Source organism: Gadus macrocephalus, chromosome 4 (genome assembly GCF_031168955.1).
Source record: "Gadus macrocephalus chromosome 4, ASM3116895v1".
NCBI classification, from domain to species: domain Eukaryota; kingdom Metazoa; phylum Chordata; class Actinopteri; order Gadiformes; family Gadidae; genus Gadus; species Gadus macrocephalus.
In genome coordinates this window covers 8,665,910-8,683,409 of record NC_082385.1, presented here as the reverse complement: position 1 = coordinate 8,683,409, position 17,500 = coordinate 8,665,910, and the positions used below count along the sequence as shown (strand labels likewise).

General features: G+C 45.8%; 3 protein-coding genes across 6 annotated transcripts in view; 1 reads left to right on the top strand and 2 right to left on the bottom strand.

Annotated features, from left to right (window-relative positions):
* Nucleotides 1-442, top strand: part of LOC132454848 (protein FAM222A-like) — a 4,092-nt gene extending 3,650 nt beyond the window's left edge. Inside the window, exon 2 of the mRNA XM_060048398.1 lies at nucleotides 1-442. This exon is cut by the window's left edge and continues 2,833 nt beyond it. The gene's annotated coding sequence lies outside the window, so the exon portion shown is untranslated.
* A 1,877-nt stretch (nucleotides 443-2,319) lies between these two features.
* LOC132455905 (glycolipid transfer protein-like) lies at nucleotides 2,320-5,766 on the bottom strand. Its single transcript, XM_060049981.1, has 5 exons — nucleotides 5,569-5,766; nucleotides 5,060-5,118; nucleotides 4,845-4,978; nucleotides 4,531-4,681; nucleotides 2,320-3,635 (listed from the first exon to the last, which is right to left on the bottom strand). Exons 1-5 carry the CDS (start codon nucleotides 5,669-5,671, stop codon nucleotides 3,453-3,455), a joined length of 630 nt encoding a protein of 209 aa, XP_059905964.1. The 5' UTR covers nucleotides 5,672-5,766; the 3' UTR covers nucleotides 2,320-3,452.
* Nucleotides 5,767-5,889: 123 nt separating this feature from the next.
* LOC132455903 (ARF GTPase-activating protein GIT2-like) overlaps nucleotides 5,890-17,500 on the bottom strand; it is a 13,692-nt gene continuing 2,081 nt past the window's right edge. Inside the window, exons 5-20 of one of the 4 annotated variants that reach the window (XM_060049978.1) lie at nucleotides 17,491-17,500; nucleotides 17,174-17,304; nucleotides 16,099-16,193; nucleotides 15,746-15,791; nucleotides 15,407-15,458; nucleotides 15,231-15,303; nucleotides 14,512-14,609; nucleotides 13,925-14,036; nucleotides 13,457-13,608; nucleotides 13,213-13,365; nucleotides 12,698-12,907; nucleotides 12,441-12,530; nucleotides 11,300-11,385; nucleotides 10,671-10,829; nucleotides 8,571-8,634; nucleotides 5,890-7,223 (exon numbers count right to left, since the gene is read on the bottom strand). The exon at nucleotides 17,491-17,500 is cut by the window's right edge and continues 77 nt beyond it. In XM_060049978.1, the coding sequence (XP_059905961.1) occupies nucleotides 7,014-7,223; nucleotides 8,571-8,634; nucleotides 10,671-10,829; nucleotides 11,300-11,385; nucleotides 12,441-12,530; nucleotides 12,698-12,907; nucleotides 13,213-13,365; nucleotides 13,457-13,608; nucleotides 13,925-14,036; nucleotides 14,512-14,609; nucleotides 15,231-15,303; nucleotides 15,407-15,458; nucleotides 15,746-15,791; nucleotides 16,099-16,193; nucleotides 17,174-17,304; nucleotides 17,491-17,500 (1,741 nt within the window). In that variant the 3' untranslated portion in view covers nucleotides 5,890-7,013. Of the gene's footprint in view, nucleotides 7,224-8,570; nucleotides 8,635-10,670; nucleotides 10,830-11,299; nucleotides 11,386-11,406; nucleotides 12,274-12,310; nucleotides 12,531-12,697; nucleotides 12,908-13,212; nucleotides 13,366-13,452; nucleotides 13,609-13,924; nucleotides 14,037-14,511; nucleotides 14,610-15,230; nucleotides 15,304-15,406; nucleotides 15,459-15,745; nucleotides 15,792-16,098; nucleotides 16,194-17,173; nucleotides 17,305-17,490 lie in introns of those variants that run through there. The other 3 variants (XM_060049979.1, XR_009525343.1, XM_060049980.1) reach the window with 3 other exon arrangements.

The window sequence follows — 17,500 nt, the reverse complement described above, 5'->3', positions numbered from 1 at the left end:
TTTCTTTTTTTGTTATTATTATTATTATTATTATGAGTAGTGGTAGTAAATGAATGTGACTGGAAAGTGGAAAGCACTGTTATAAACAACACAACCGGGTCTGCTAGAGATTTACACTGGAGAAAACACAGACCATCTCAATCATTCATAGAGAACCTCTTGGTAGGGCTATATACTGTTGGTGATGGTGTGAGTCGTATGACTGTGTGTGTGTGTCTCTGTCCGTCTGTACTGGCTACATTAGTACTATTTATTTTCAACAGCCAGTTACATGACAAACTGTCTTCATGATTATAAAGTGCAATTATAATATATCAACATGTGAACCCTCTACATAGGAGTATGTTGTTGAAATGAACTACGTTTGCAATGTAAGACCCTAATCTCTTACCCAGTTTGCCTATTCTTGAATAAGATTGTCAAATAAATCAATTTTTATAAACTGGCAAATTATTGTTGTTTTTTTGGTATAGGGTATGAAGCTGATTAGTATCAATAGTTGTATTTGTCAATGTTAAATTACTTTACAGTAGCCTACATTACTAAACATCATATTTCCATTGAAGGAAATTCAACATGTAACACTGAGTTATAGATGTGAGGTGCGTGTAACTATATGTGCATTAATTGGAAATGGATATTAATTATATTTATAATGCGCATAAATATTGTTCATTTCATAGGTTCAATGGTGTTAAATGATAATGTAATGCTACTTAAACACTTAACGTTTTTATGCCAACATGAATTGATGAGACTTACATTATAAGTGATCCAAATTAAGTCGCAAGAGTACATTTTGCTAGATGTGGTGACATGGCTCATAGCAGGGAGAAGCAAGCAAAACCTTGAAGGGACCATTTATATGGAAATGAGAAGGTATAGGTCCTCTCTGCGATCAACTGTGCCACTGACGAATACATGGATTCACTGGGATAAAGAATGTGTGAAAGAATATATTACCTTGAATAATGAATAACATTCCATTATTTGTAAATAGAAACGTCCTCTCGTATAGCAATTATGTCTCAGGGAATGTGAAAGTCTACCTACAAATCTTGTCAATTTATTTCAATTCTGTTATGAATAATTTGAGACAAGAATACCCAAATAATACTTCTGGGGGAGATTGCACAGCGCCTTGTCAGGAAACCAGAAAGTCAGAGGGGCGGGGTTATGCAGCGTTTCCGGTTTATAACAGTGATAACCTTCCGGTGATGAACAAATTCGCGAGCGTAAGGTGGAGTTGTCAGAACACGATTTAAACAAATGTATTTCTACTGCATAGGTTGGATTTTAAACCTTTACAGACGGTTCGTCCAAGGAAGTTTGTGTCCGCATAAGGACGTTTTAGCTTGTTTTAACTTCACAACTGCTACAGCCAGGAAAGGTTTCGTTTAACGTTACAACCAGCTACGGCCGAGCTAGCGTTCGCTGTTGGTCAAGGAGGGATGCCGATAAGGGGAAGACGAGACTATCGTTTCAGTTATCAGTCCTCTCTGTTACGCGCGTCTACCCAACCAACGTTATTGGTCGAAATACATTCGAAGCAAAATTAATTGAAACGCTCAGCCAGATTGAAGGTTCCGCTATCAGACTTTAGATGTTAATCTAAATTCAGAATTTTAATCTAAAGTCTGATTTGTGAGACTATAATTGAGTTGAAGTCGTTAGGGCAACTCTCTCCCCCAGGGTTTGCCTGCTTCCTTTTCATGTTTTATCCCAGATCTGCACACTGGGGCCCCCCAGGCACATGAACGAATAAAACCCTAAAGATAATACCATCCCGGCTGTTCTGGCGCACACTTTTAGCGGTGGAGATTAGCGGCTAGGCTGACTAGTTTCCTCTGGGAGAAGGCGAACTGGAGCCCCCCTGGCCCACAGCGGCCCAGTTTCTCTGCATAAACACATGCACAGGGAGATAAGAGGGTGGGATTGGGTGCACAGGGAGATGGGCTAAACCAGATAGCTATTGGGTAAAGAGGTGCGGCAGATTAGCGACAGGATCGTATTTCTGTCGCTCGAGTTAAATACTCAAAACATAGCATGGTTGCCATCTGCTGTTTTTCCCCATCTTCTCTAACATTTGTTCTCTGGGCAAGCAGTCACTCTGATAAGCTGGTTCGTTGAGATACAGCCATTTATCATTCAGCCCTTACTGCCGTTTACAAACCATGAACACATTTAATGCATTAGTAAGTTCAATAGTTGGCTATTTAATTGTAGACGACCTTACAGTGGATGATAAGTATTTTTGAGATCTTAGTAGTTTACACGTAAACATGTTGACACAATTGATTTGGCTTGGATATTTAAACATAGCTTTGAAAATATATTTATTAAAAACCACACAAGAATCACAAACAAAAAGACATGAGAGCATGATCCCTGCCGACTTTCTAGGAACCGCAGATATTGACTTACATACCAAAGTAAGCAAGTGTCTCCGCCTAGTGGACAGAATGGGCCTACACCCTGAAGATCCCGTTAGTTTGTATTGGATGAGCAATGTACAACAAAAACATTATTTAAATGTAGTGTATGCCTACTGAGACATTTTTAAATACCATTATTTGATCAGTTTACTTTTCGTCATTTATTTTATGCACTCAAAACCATCTTCTAAAAACAATATAAATTCGATTTCCTATCCTTCTGTGCTTTTTCTCCTCGGTGTGCGAAACACGTCATTGAAACATAATGTCAGAAAGGGATGCAGGAAACCCTGACTAATCGAAAACACGCCTTCTTGCCTGAGACACATCACAAACCGTTCAGAAATATGCATGCCCAAGCAGCAGTGGAAATTCTAGTAATTTGTGCTTTGTCTGCAAAAATGCAGATGGCAGATAAAGATCCTACTGATGTAGACTGACAGGTTCTAGGTGACATTAAATTAAAGAGAAATAGAAGAGGTTGTCTCCACTAAATAGTGTGGACAGTTCTGCATAAATAGTGAGTTGTAATGCCCTAATGACTCAATCGTCATCGTCATCTATAGTGAGGCAAGGGTTTCTGCTTTGAAGCAAAATACACTAAATATGTATGTTTTGTTAAGTTAATTTTTTAACTCTAAGATCTCAATATAAGCCTACAATGCTCTTGTCACCCAACTGAATCAGCACACATTGACATCTAGCAACAGGAATGCTGTAGCATTGTTGTTTCCGTTGTAAAAGTTTCTGTAATTTCGGACTTCAATGGTCAAAGGCACACGTTTCTTTTAAGAAGCATATATTCATTATTAGAGCAAAGACTTCAAACAATAAATACTCCTTCTTTGATTGTTAAATAAAAAGAAGATAAGAAGACCAGAATGTTCTGACACCTTTTAGAGGGCTTATCGAACGCTTTACAGCACGCTGCAAAACCAGGGCGGATTCAGGAACCAATCAGAGTGGTCACAGACAGGACCAGGAGGTAGAGTCCTGTGGTAGTGTCTCGTGATGGCATCAAACACTGTAGTCCAGCTCGGCGTTCAGCGCTGTGTACATGTCGTAAATGGCGTCCACCGTGGCGGTGTAGTTGACCAGGAACTGCCGCAGGTTCACCAGACACGCCTCCTCCTGGATCACCTCACCCTTCGACACAGCCTTGAGGAAGTCCGACTTGTAGGGCGCAGCAATCAATGCCGTCTGGAACGAAACAACACCCCCCCGGAAGGTTGAGTGGATTTGGATGGAGAAATACAAGCTTCTTTAACTCTTACGTTAAAGTTGACATATTACACCACCAGGTGTTAGAGGGATTAATCGTTACAAGCCGTTTGAAATATCGGCCTCTTTTGACATCACAAGTGCCCGTGTCCACCTAGATGTGTGCCGGATAGATCACCAAGCATCCAACGTTGCCCATCTATCCGTCATATATCTTGGTGGACACGCCCACTTGTGATGTCAGAAGAGGCTGATTTTCAAAACCGCTTGTAATGGTTTATCACACTCACACCTGGTGGTATAACAAGTCACCTTTAAAGGATAACATAAATTCATGCAATCAGTTATGAGCGAGAGCACTGAATATTACACTTGGGGGCCACAGCGCCCATAAGGTCAATATGCGTTCTCTAAAAGGGCTTGTTTTTGCCCCTGTCCGGCTCAGATTGTTGTTATCAGTGTCTGATAATATTATGCAAAGGATCCGAGCACAGAAATACAACTGTTTATTACTTTTATCTTGATCAAGTCTTTTTGCTATTGTGTCTTTTCTAAGTGAAGGCTTCAGTGAAATAAGATACACAGCGCAGGTTTTTCAACTCCATACCATCTGACCCGGACATGAAAATGTACAAAAGCTAGACTTCTATTTAATCAATATTAGACAATACATCCTATCCTTCAGGACATTCAGTATGTCCCTATGGAGCAGGTAGGGATTAGGCGTCTTGCTCAAGCTTAATGCAAGTGGTAAGCCTTTGGACATTGGGGATCACACCCAGTACCTTTCAGCTGGGAGTGGAACACCCTTAGCCACCACAAGTACTAAACTAGCCTCCCCCTAAACAGGAGTCTGAAACGCTGTTTAGCCTACCTTGAAGATCTGCTGGACAATCCAGCCATGGTACCTCTTGAGTGTCTCTTCGTACGCCCTGGTGATGTTGACGCGGATGAGGTTGGGGTTGGTCTCATCTTTCTCCCCGTCTGCCAAACTCTGCAACAGGATCTGGATGAAACGGAGACCCCTGTATGAGAAATACGAGTAGAGGAAGAAAGAAACTGAATAGAATGTGTCGTGTGCCCGTTTTGACACTAACACAATAGAATGTGCAACTGCTTCTCAGGGTTGGGGTGCATTCATTGTGTGTGTTCACAGTTAGGAGTTCGACTTTTGACAAAAACACGCACCTCTTTAGCCACATGAGTGCTAAAGTTGCTCCAACTTTGGGCCATTCCGTCCCATATTCTTCTTTCTCTGCTTCTAGAATCTTCTGGAGCGTGGCATATTTCACCGGGTCCTTCTCATAAACTCCCCTGATTTTCTAGATATAGAAACACAGCAGTGTTGTTTATATGCGGGTCCAGCTCCTGACTGATCAGATAGATAGATCAATCCAACGTACCGTTATGTTTCCACTAATGTCCGATTTGATAGGTGAAAATACTTTAGATCCCAAACAATCTGAAAGGCAACATGAACATTTGTAATAACAACTACAAGGAGGCGTGTGTGATACACGCCAATACAGTGTATCACAGTGATTATTATAACGTAGTAGGCAACAGGGTTTCAGTCTGACGAGCCTACTAGACATAGGCGTTAGCTAACGGGAGGTGATTCAGCTGAATGTATACTGTGTGGGGACATTAGATAGCGGGTCCCTTCACGGGCTTAAGTTACAATGAGGGTAATGTGGGGTCTGGACCTTACTACTAAGCAACACAAAACACATTGTCAATTGTAACATTCCATTACTTCTGCAGCGCCCGCCTTTGGGTTTAATACAACGGCAATCCAACCGTGCGATTGTACTAGAAACCCGATCGATCCATGGTTTGTTTATATAAAGGCTGTATCTGCAGCCCCGGGGGACGCACGACATTCCCCAGGTAGCGGTTCAGGTGTACTCACCGAAGAAAGGGGGGAGATGGGACACCGACTCCAGGAATAACTTCGTGTCGAGCGTTTTGTCAGCAGGTAACTCTTTGAATTCGTTATCCAGTAATAAAGCCATTATCAACGCGGGCGAACCTCGTAATAACAGAACAGCTTTCAGTCAAAGGAACCCGGAACTTACTACTCCCCGAAAGTCAGTGAGGCAGGGCGTTGGGGCCCCGCCCCTATCCGCATATTCAACAGGTAGGCTGTACAAAGGTTATCCCAACCAGGACCAAAGACCTACGTAATGATATTATGTAATGATATTAAATAAAGACAAACTGGAAACAAGCACTTTGTTAGTGGGGCTTTATTGTCAAAAAATGCCATTATATTCAACACAATGGAAAAGTATAAAATAAAAATACAAGATTGTATATGGCTCATGATATCAAATACAAACACATTTCATGGCCCGAGGAACTTAAAACAAGTACCCCGATTTGCAAAATAAACGGAAAACTAGAACTCGGACAGAACTGACAATAGCAGCACAAAAATACACAGGTGTTAACTCCGCATCAACTTCATTAGTAATAGGACAGTAACCCCAACCCTTAACTAACTAGTTGAGATACATGATGATAGCTGGACTATATAACAAGCATATAACAAAAAAATTGTTGTAAGAAAATAAATGTTTTTTTTGTTAGAGGTATGGCGGACAATTTATAAATATAACATTTGCATAATCTTAATAAAGAATTACATTGATACATATATTTTGTTTTTACATTGGAAACATTGGGAATTCTTGAAGAAAAAATACCTATTGCGACCATAAAGCTTATCTTTGAGTGAAGGCTACTGACATTGAACCTGCATTACAACAACAACGAATGATGGGAAGTAAGTTTGCACACATACATCTCCTACAATATCAGTGTGCTGTAACAAACGATTCCATGACAAAGCTTCACAAAGTTTGCATCTCGTAATAAAACTGGCGAAGCAACACAGGCTAATTAAACAGATGCACACGACGGCAGCACAAAGACCAGATTAAAAGAAAGACGGTCTATCCTAGAGAAATAGATAAAGTGGATGGAAGAGGCAGAGTAAATAATGAACAGTTGTGTGAGGCTAAATGCATTGTTGTGAAAAAATCCAACATCTTCAATGAGATATTGAACGCAGGGAACGCGTCTATATGGAAAATCTGGAGTCACTTCAAGTGTAACACACAACAAGGTCAATAAATAAAGTTTCACCCAATACATCTGTAGGATAGTCTACATGTGTGGTTACATTGACCAAAACTGAATAAAACCAATAAGCCAATAAAAAACAAAAAAACGATAGCATAATACTGATTAAAATCGTTCGAAACAACTTCCACGACACAGAATACGACGCAGAAGCATTTCGAGAAAGAAAAAAAAAAAAAAAAAAAGATTAACTCTGGCGCTGCACATGATCTAGTTGCTGTTCTCTTTGGTCGTCACAGTGACGAGTTGCTTGGCCGCCTTGGCGATATCGTAGGCGCACTGGATGACCTGCTGCGTGACCAGCTGCAGGTCGGCCGGGGCGGGGCTGTGGAGCGTGGCCTTCTGGCACTGTCCGTGGAGCCGGCCGGCGCTGGTGGTCAGCAGGCAGAGCGCCCCGCGCACCGTCTCCGACCGCGGCGTCTGCCCGGGGGGAGGGGCGTGGAGAGCACACAACGCAGGGTCAAACACACCGACGGTGGGGTCAGATCCATTAAAAAGGTAGGCTGGGAGTGGGTTAATTCGAGGCGATTATTGTCCTATTTGTGAAGTGCACTTAACATACTGACTGCAGTCTCTGTATAAAATGCTTGAAAAAAAAAAAAAAAAAAGGGGCAGAAAAATGTGTCTGTCGCAGTCCTGTAATAAGCCTGTTGCCGAATGAAGTGATGTAATGAAATGATTAGATGGCCTATTTGTCTGACTACATACCTACCTACCGCCTCTGCCTTTGCACTTAGTGCCCATGAACGGAATCTTGCACAAGGCTGGACAGAGCTATTGCTAAAGGTAGCGCTAGCTAGGCCTGAAGGGAGTGGGTGGTATGTTTGACAGGATACTGACAAAATCTAGCTTACTCTGGCTGGTTTCTCCAAAGTGCCATCCCTAGCTCTAAGGAGCAGGTAGGGGGAACAGGGCTCATCCTTCTCAAGGATAACTACAGATAGCATGTGCACATCGGGAATCTAACCTGCTATCTTTCGGTACTACACGACACTACCTCTGTGTATACGAACACAGGCTAAAACCTTGACATCAATACATCATGTTTACTCTAGATTGGGCCAGGGGTCATTTACTTTTTTGCAACACGTCCCTTTCGAGTCCGTCGGGCTTGTTCCCGATCCTCTCGATTGTGTCGTTCTCCTACGTTACCAAGAATACCTTTCGCCACCCCACCCTCTCTTTCATGAGAGTGGCTGTGTAGAACTCTGGATGAATGAGGCAGATGGCCTCACTAGAATCACTGTGTCCTGTGGCTGAATTCCTAATTCTTCTCAGTGAGAATACTACGAAGAGTCAATATGCAGTGATTCTTTAGAGATGTATCATTATTGTTCCCAGGCGTATGACAATTGGATCAGAAAGAAACGGTTGATGATGCGACAGCAAACCTAATTCAGATCCCAATATTAATTGTGACAGCTCTGGCGATGTCACGTACAGAAATTGAGCAGTGACGGTGAAAAATGACAACATAGCACCAGCCCTGATGCTCTCTAAAAACATGAACATTTGAACCGTGCTGAAGCGTTATCCTGGAGATATCCCTGCAAAGAACCCTGTGGTTACCCAACATAATCCTGTAATGTAGTTTCTGGTGCTTGGGTTGGAGTTCTTTGTATGTATAAATAAACACAGAAGCTCCACGACTCCCGAACCCGCTGGAGCTGAGGGAAGGGGGAGCCTCTGGCTGTTTACCCAACAAACAGGAGCCCGCTGAGGAACGCGGGCGGGGGGAGGGCCGCCCGGTGGGGGGAGGCAGCTTACCTTGGGAAACAGAGTGGCCATCTCCCTCACAGCACCGTGGATCTTCTCGGAGCACGGCAGGAAACTGAGGACACACAGCAGCCATCATCATCATCATCATCATCATGTTCTCAAAACAATCAATAAAAAAAGGGATTCAAGCTCAAGGGTAGCTACATGACCCCCCCACTGCTTTGGGTGTGACCAAAGCAGTCACGCACAAAGGCGTTTGTTCCGTCTGATCAAACAGAGCTCCGCTCATTCATGTGTAAATATCAAACCTCATCCTCATCCTCATCCTCATCCGCTTATCCGGGGTCGGGTCGCGGGGGGAGCATCTCAAGCAGGGGGCCCCAGACTTCCCTTTCCCGGGCCACATTGACCAGCTCTGACGGGGGGATCCCGAGGCGTTCCCAGGCCAGTGTTGAGATATAATCTCTCCACCTAGTCCTGGGTCTTCCCCGAGGTCTCCTCCCCACTGGACGTGCCTGAAACACCTCCCAAGGAAGGCGCCCAGTGGGCATCCTTACCAGATGCCCGAACCACCTCAGCTGACTCCTTTCTAAGTAAAGGAGCAGCGGCTCTAATCCGAGTTCCTCACGGATGGCTGAGCTTCTCACCCTATCCCTAAGGGAGACGCCAGCCACCCTTCTGAGAAAACTCATCTCGGCCGCTTGTACCCGCGATCTCGTCCTTCCGGTCATCACCCAGCCCTCATGACCATAGGTGAGGATAGGAACGAAGATCGACCGGTAGATCGAGAGCTTTGCCTTGCGGCTCAGCTCTCTTTTCGTTACAACGGTGCGGTAAAGCAAACGCAATACCGCCCCCGCTGCTCCGATTCTCCAGCCAATCTCACGCTCCATAGTACCCTCACTCGCGAACAAGACCCCGAGGTACTTGAACTCCTTCACTTGGGCTAAGGAAATATCAAACCCCAAAACTAAAATAGGTGTTGAACGCGAAAAAAAAAAAGAAGCCATTAGGATACAACTTCTCCTTTTAAATTGGCTAACAGGCAGATTCATAACATATGAAACCGACAAGAAGTGCTGAGTATGCTCATTCTCCATGCAAGCCTAACCGGGCGTCGTACAGAAAGGGGAACGCAATGAGACCATGTGATCAATGCTGCTTTCCCAGCTCAACTCAGACAGAGGAGTCCAGTGTGCGAGAGAGGCAGGGTGCCTGGATGTATAGGGGACCAAGTATGGGTGGTCGAGGAGGGAGACAAATGGAGAGAGGGAGGTGGGTGGGGGAGTTCAACAAACAGCCCTCGTCTCAGCAGAGTACAGTGGAACACAGAACAACAGCTCTCTATAGAATCCCTTGTTGAGACCAATGACATCGTCCATGAACCGTCACCCACGGTGTGTGTGTGTGTGTGTGTGTGTGTGTGTGTGTGTGTGTGTGTGTGTGTGTGTGTGTGTGTGTGTGTGTGTGTGTGTGTGTGTGTGTGTGTGTGTGTGTGTGTGTGTGTGTGTGTGTGTGTGTGTGTGTGTGTGTGTGTGTGTGCGCGCGCGCGCGTGTGTGTAACAAGGGTGGCCATAATACCAAAAAAACAATAAGACAAATTACACCAGGGTTGGGTGGTTTCCGGAATAACCAGTGTGGTGTGGGAGCTTTTACCAATTTCAATTTAGGGAGATACTGGGAGGAGAATGACATGACGATAAGGGTGTAACCATGGGGACCGTTACAGGGATTAGTACATTCGTCTTCACTGCACAGTCAAGTACGCAGTGTATGGATTATCACGTGGGAGTGATGACCGCTGATTGGGAGCCGCGCTCACTGTAGACTACATCAGAAGCCATGGCGGATGGATTTGCAAAAATGGATGCATGCTGCTACATCTACAGTCATATTCCATAGTTCTTTGGTATTTATTTGAGATGTTCCGAAAAGCAGTGCAAAAGCGAGCATAGCTCGATCAGGATTGGCTGCCCAACTCCATGTTATTTTGCCATCCGTTGTTAAGACAGAAGAAGTCGGAGAGATTCTCAGTGTGTCGCTGACCTAACCGGTTTGGAAAAATTTACACCAGGCCCAACCCTAAACCAAACAATCAATACAGATCAGATCTATAATAAGCGCGCGCGCGCACACACACACACACACCTTTCGTATTTGTTCTCCTGGGCGGCCCTCAGCAGCTCCTGGATGTTCTTGGTGATCTGCTCCGTCTTGCAGATGACGTCCTCGGTGCCGGGCAGCGTGGAGTCTGCCTCTGCACGCTCCTCGGGCAGCTCCTCCAACGACTCGCAGCTCACGGACGGACTGGTGGACCACCGCGCACGCACACACACACACACACACACACACACACACACACACACACACACACACACACACACACACACACACACACACACACACACACACACACACACACACACACACACACACACACACACTACATAGAATGAAGTGGTGATGGCAGATATTTCCACACCGTCGCCGTCTGTCAGCCATGCAAATTGCTAAGGCGAAGGTCAAATGTATTGCTAAAAAGAGGAGACGGAGTTCAAGTGAAAAGCAAAGGAAAACCATCTTAAGTAAAAGTTTATGGATAACACAAATGTGTTTCATTATGGACAAGTAGCAAAGTATGCGTGGGACAAGTAGGCCAGGATTTCTGTTTTTAGGTCATGGAAAATGGGATTATTAGGGCTGTCAAGGAATCCCTTTATTTTGAGTCATGAGGGGCACGTGGGCGTGGTCAGAGTTTGGGAGGGGAGTGCGCTCACCGCGTCTCCTCCGGTTCAGAGCGGTGATCGGGCGTGTTGTCGTAGTCGTTCCCCATCACCCTGCTGTGTCCCTCCAGACTGCAGCCCTGTAGCCAAGACACAGGAGCACAGACGTCCTATTAGAATACATTAGCACACATACACGCCAGTGGGCCACTGGCACAAGGGAGTCAGTGCCAGAGGTAAGCTGAAGATCAACGTGACGTTGATCGCACGCATGCATTTTTGGGGCCTGAATATATTTCACATTAAATATGCGTAAGTAGCATATGTGTATATGGTTTGTGTAAGCAAGATGGCTTTCATTCAGAGAATTGTGTTGTGCACCTTCTGTTTCCATACATTCATATATAGGCATATACAAAGAGAAGACTTATTCCGGGCTTGTCCGTAAATGTGGCTGAGCAGAGATAAAATACTTTTTTCAAAGCGCTGGGAAGAAAATGCCAGAAACTCAAGTGGAAGCAGATACTTTATCGCCCTCTGGTGGCTGCAGCATTCAAAACAAAGCCTGCGTCAATATGCTGCTCGTCGGTCATGCACACGGACGTGTAATCAAAGTGAGTGCAAACAGGCCATCCACACTTCAGCAACAACATATCCATTCAAAGTGCGTGGGGGGGAGAAAATAGGAAATTAGAAACCAGCGCAATAAAAACAGCAGTGAGTGCAATTAGTAGCTCTGAGGAAAATCCAAAGTCATATCGTTTACTGCGGTCCACACTGAAAAAAACATTTCTCCCCTTGGATGCACAATGTCGTCGCCTTCAGCTGGCTATCTGTGAAACAGCTTTGTGAAACTTGAACTGGGCTACAACCCAGTTGAGATGAGGCTCACTCTGGCTGTTGGGGTGTTAGCTCGCGGTTGCTTCGAGAGTCACACGGTCGCGGGATCACAGACACCCCTCCCTACCCCTCCCAACCCCTCCACAGCGTGCCGTGTGACAGCAGGCGCACCGCATGCATGCAGGCAGGCTGGCGTGTGGACGCTGAGGAGCGGCCATGCAGCAGCAGCAGCAGTTAAAGGAGAGACAGCACAAAGAGGGAGGAGCCTCTGTGTTTTCCTCTGGGCCCAGGAAGTGGAAGAAGAAGAGGAGGAGGAGGAGGAGGAGGAGGAGGATGGATGGACTCAGTACTTAACCCTTCGAGATCTCTCGTCCAACGACCAGGACAGGGAGGAGGGGAAGGTAGGGAGGGAGGAGGCGGCCGTCCCCAAAGGACCCCTCCCAATCTAGAAAGGGGCGTGGTTAGGTTTCAGGTTTAAAATAAACACCCTACAGGAGGAGAACCGACACACGACGTGGCTTCCGCTCGAACCGGGGGTCCGAAACGCTCGCTGCGTCGGTAGGGTTTCGTGGTCGTCGGGGTGGTCACGTCGCGGGGTGTAGTGGTACTCACGTTGGGGGGGAGGGGCTGCAGCACGAGCCCGCCGTGCCGGAGGGCCTCGCCTCTGTGGGAGGGGTAGGGCCTGGAACCCGAGCCCGTCTCGTACATGGACATGGGGCGGCCCCCGCGGGCCGGCGGGCGGCCAGGGGGCTCCGGGGGCTGCTGTGCTCCGCTGGGGCCCTGCCATCGCAGCGAGGAGTTCTCCGTCTGCAGGGAGCTCAGCTGAGCACAGAGTGGAACATCAACCCCTGATGCGAGTTTCAAAGTAAAAGCCTGACATCGGATCCCTACCGGTTTAAAGACCGGCATCGGATGAGCACGATTGACAAAAAAGTTGATACTGTAATGCTATCTTTGTCAATCATTTCCTGCTGCTTTGGACATCCTGTTGCTCTTTCCATCGAGGCCTATTCACAGCAATCACAAATGTGCGCAGGCCTATATATGGCAGTGCAGACTTCAATATGTAAATGCTCCATGTGCTACATGGGGAAGTGGCGGCCAGATGTTTCCCCTTCTCCACCCACCTTGCCCTGCATCATGCGGAGCTCCTCACTCAGGTGACAGTTGAGCTTGAGGAGCTGCTGTATCTTGGCCTCCGAGGCGTTCAGGGCACTCTTCACCTCCATGAATTCCTGCACCGTGATTGGTCCGTCGGAGAGGTCCGATGACTCAGAGCTCTGCGCCGCCGGGACATACAAAATCAATCGAGGTAAAGCTTCTATCAAGAGTAAACTATTCAGAAAGCATAAATCACAAAAACGTACAAACCTTGGTCCTTCGGTCGTTGCCGTTGTCCCTGGACGCGACCTCCCTGTCGGGGTCTTCGTCCGACGCCACGCTGTCGTAATCCGGCTGGTCGTTGTCTTGGCTGTCGCTGCCATGGCAACCGTCTATCCCTTTGAGGATCAGCTCCACGTCCTCTGATGACCGACAAACCAAACAGAGGATGAGCACAGCGTCGACGACACCACTGCGCTCACCCTGGAAGACACGCAGTCTGCGATACGAGTTCACAAGTGGCAAGGCCTTGTGTGCATTTAAACAGGAAATTTAAAGGAATGTTTTCAGAATAAATAAAAAACATTGATTTCTTTGAAATATTGTGATCGATGAACTGGCAATGTCAACTGAATCAAATAGGAAGCATTATCAAGTTAACGCGATGATGGGGGTTAGGTAGCACTAAATATATGTTAGCATATGAACCCATTTCTAAAGTTTGTAATCCTTTCTTACCTTTCATACTTTCACAGGAGTTGCCCCATTGCCTCCGCTTGGCGTCCGTCAGAATATCGATGACCAGAGTTGCAAATTCATGGGCATTGAACCTGGCCAGCTTCTGACGACCCTGTTGAAAGAAGACCAGGCATAAGTCAGCGCCCCTTCAGCGATCTCCCCCCCAACCGGTGGTCCGTGGACCACCCATTTCGGGGATTATTGCACAATATATCAATGATTTTATCGATTTAAAAGCGTAGCAATGCTGCTGTATAACCGGTTGGTTAGTCACTAGTTGAGGTAGTTATAGTTAAGGTTATGATAACATGGATATGCTAAATAAAGACACATTGAAATAATAGAAAACAAATCTATATATATAAATAAAGTCACCATGTTGTTTGTTAAATATAGTATTATGGCTTCATATTCTTTCAAATGAAAGAGGATTTCCAGTGAATAGTGACGCCTTGTGCGTTACATCAGGTGTGTCACAGATGCAACCAGTTGTGTAACCGACGTTACGTTACACAACTGGCCCGGAGCCCCTCGCTCTGCAGCTTACAACAACCCCACCCTGGAGCGGTGGCGGTGACGGTGCTTGCCTGGTTGCGGGTGGAGGAGTACTCCGGGTTGACGGGGAGGAAGGGCACCACGGTGGCGTCGGACACCAGGGTGCTGTGGTTCTGGGTGACCAGCCACACTGAGGGAGGGATCGCCGGGGGGCGAGGAGCGCGGTCAGGTGGGATATACAGCGAAGGATGTCATGTCGAGGGCCGCAGAGTCGCACACCACCAGCGTCCGCGATAGACTCAAGACTCACCTGTTTAGAGTTCACCTGGACTCTGCATATCCCGTCCCTCCCCTCCTACTTGTTGTATGTTGTACGTCCTGGCACTTAGGCCCAATCCCATTTCTACCCCTTACCCCTCCCCCTTGTTTTGAAGGGGTAAGGGGTAGAAATGGGATTGGGCCTAAGTGCCAGGACGAACAAAATCCTGGCACTACACAATAAGTGCGTACACAATACACAATACACAATAAGTGCGTAAATGTACGCACTTATTGTATGTCATACTTAGTTATAGTACTTAGTAATAGTTATGTAGCATCTTTTCATGGCTGTCTTTGTTGTACACTGGGAATGAGTTAACCTAGCGATTGTTAATGCTTTGCACTTGGTACTATGAACATCCTTACTCTACCGACAGCAATATATTTTCTTCACTTTCTTATGAAAAAATTTACGCTTGGAATAAAAGTCTGCTAGATGCCCTAAATGTAAACGTCATGGAGAGGGGTAGGTGGATAAAAAAAAACTCACCGGCGTCTGTTTCCCTCCTGTCCACCTCATCGTACACATCCATGGCCAGCTCTTCGAACTGATGGTTGCTGAGCTGGAAGAGAGCGAGGCCAGGTGGAGTCGAGGTTATTACCATGGTTACAAGAGACATGGGTCGGGTTGAACAACATGCACGATGAGATTAAGAACATGCTTACAGACTGGAGCTTCTTCTTTGCAGCCTTGGCAAATTCGGATAAATCTAAGCTGCTGCAAGAAAGAAATTATAATTTGAGTGCTTCTCTTAAAACACACATTGGTTTCAGCATTTACCGTCAGAATGTAGTAAGTAGCGCAAACAAGACATACTTACTTAAATCTTATTCATCAAGATTTTGCACAAATAGGAACAAATCAAAATGTACACGTATTAAATCAAAATGTAGATAAGTGCATTGCTACAGAGGATATGTAAACCACCTTCTTTGAAATTCTACACAGAGAGAAAGAAAACCGATACTCAAAATACCTAACTGAGGAGATTATTCTTTTTTTACCTGTCTGCGAGGTGTGGGATAATGAAGTGTTGCCCAGTTCTATGATCTAGAAAAATAAATATAACCCAGATTAGATTGAGAACATATCAACCCATCAGCCCTTCAGTTGTTGTAAGGCCCAATCCCATTTCTACCCCTTACCCCTTCCCCTTACCCCTCTCCCTTGTTTTGAAGGGGTACGGGAAGGGGGAAGGGGTAAGGGGTAAGGGGTAGAAATGGGCTGGAATGGGTAGAAATGGGATTGGGCTTTAGGCCCAATCCCATTCCCTTACCCCTTACCCCTTAAAAACAAGGGGGAGGGGTAAGGGGTAGAAATGGGATTGGGCCTAAATCTAGCTCGGAGCTCCGCTTACCTGGCCTCCTCCCACACAGATAAAATGTCAGCCGGTCAGTGAGTTCATACTGGATCTCCACCAAGCGGTCCGCTAGTTCCTGATGACCTGCTTGTCTGGGAATACATACAGAGTATATTCAACAGGCTGTGACACATTCATAGAAAACACAGGTTTATGCATCACAATTATATTTCGGAAGTGGAAGATTTTTACGCTATTATCCCACGCATTTGGGCGGCAACAACTATCAATTCATTTCATCAAGATAATTTTTTGGAGATGAATCATCTAGTCTATAAAATGTCCGAAATATAAGAAAATTTCCTTTACAAGTTTATAGAGTCCATAGTGATGTTTGCTGGTTCTATAATAATTCGAGGAGCACTAAAATATTAATGTTATTAATAATTATTACAAGGCTCTTCTCAATGCCGTAGAACGCTCCGTTCACTTGCATGGGCCCTTCATACCTTCCGCGGTGAATTATATTTGATAATTCACTGTTGCTGAGTATAATCGACCGCTGTCAATTATTTTTGCCGTCTTTCGTATCACTCCGCAAGTAGTCCGGTAACTTATCAACCCCAGTGTACTCGGTTGATAAGTGACGTCAACGTCTTTGGCAGACTATTTCTCTGCTAATCAACACTACGAATGCTGGTAACAAAGAAATTGTAAAAAGTATTTCTTTCGTTTTGGCAAGTAGCCGTGTAATAAGCGGGATAATGTATAGAACGTCGAAAATAAGCCCCTTCAGGGCGACGCAAGACCCCCTCCGCTAGACGCCGGTGTCCGGTTCGCCCTATCGGGGCTTATTTTCCCGACAATGACTGGCGTTCTATACATTATCCTTTACATATTTGAATGTCAGAAGCGTAAGGCAGCAAATGTTTGGTATTTTAACTTAACAAGAAACACCTCGACTGAAAACGTTTAAATCGCTTATCAAAAATTCAATCCAGTCTATCGACTAAATCGACGAACCGCCGAGCCGTAGCCGCCCTACCACCAAGCGTCGCCTTAACAGGTGATGGCGGCGTAGTTGCAATCCACACCCATTACACTCCACTGCCACTGTTACAACCGGTGTCACCTTGCATAATCAATGGGAGTCTTCCCGCTGGTGTCCAGGGCCCCGGGGTCGGCTCCGTACACGGCCAGTAGCTCCACCTGGAACACCTGTCCCGCTTTGGCTGCTATGTGCAGCGGCGTGTTCCCCTTCTCCTGGTAGAAGACGGCGACGATCGTAAAAAAAAACTGAGCACTCGTGCCAAAATCTTAGCATCACGCTAACAGACGCTAGCAAACAAGAGGGTACGCTAACACTGGTCCCCTTCATGTGAAATGGGGGTTAGCGTTAGCGTAGCCGACTGCGAGGGTTTCTCATGAGATCCCGATTAGAGAACTCACCGGGTGGAAG

Coding starts and splice junctions, on each gene's coding strand:
- LOC132455905 (XM_060049981.1), bottom strand. CDS start 5,671: ATGGCTTTATTACTGGATAACGAATTCAAAGAGTTACCTGCTGACAAA. Junction 4,979..5,059: donor ACATTAGTGGAAACATAACG/GTACGTTGGATT, acceptor TTCTATATCTAG/AAAATCAGGGGAGTTTATGA. Junction 4,682..4,844: donor GCACTCATGTGGCTAAAGAG/GTGCGTGTTTTT, acceptor TTTCTCATACAG/GGGTCTCCGTTTCATCCAGA.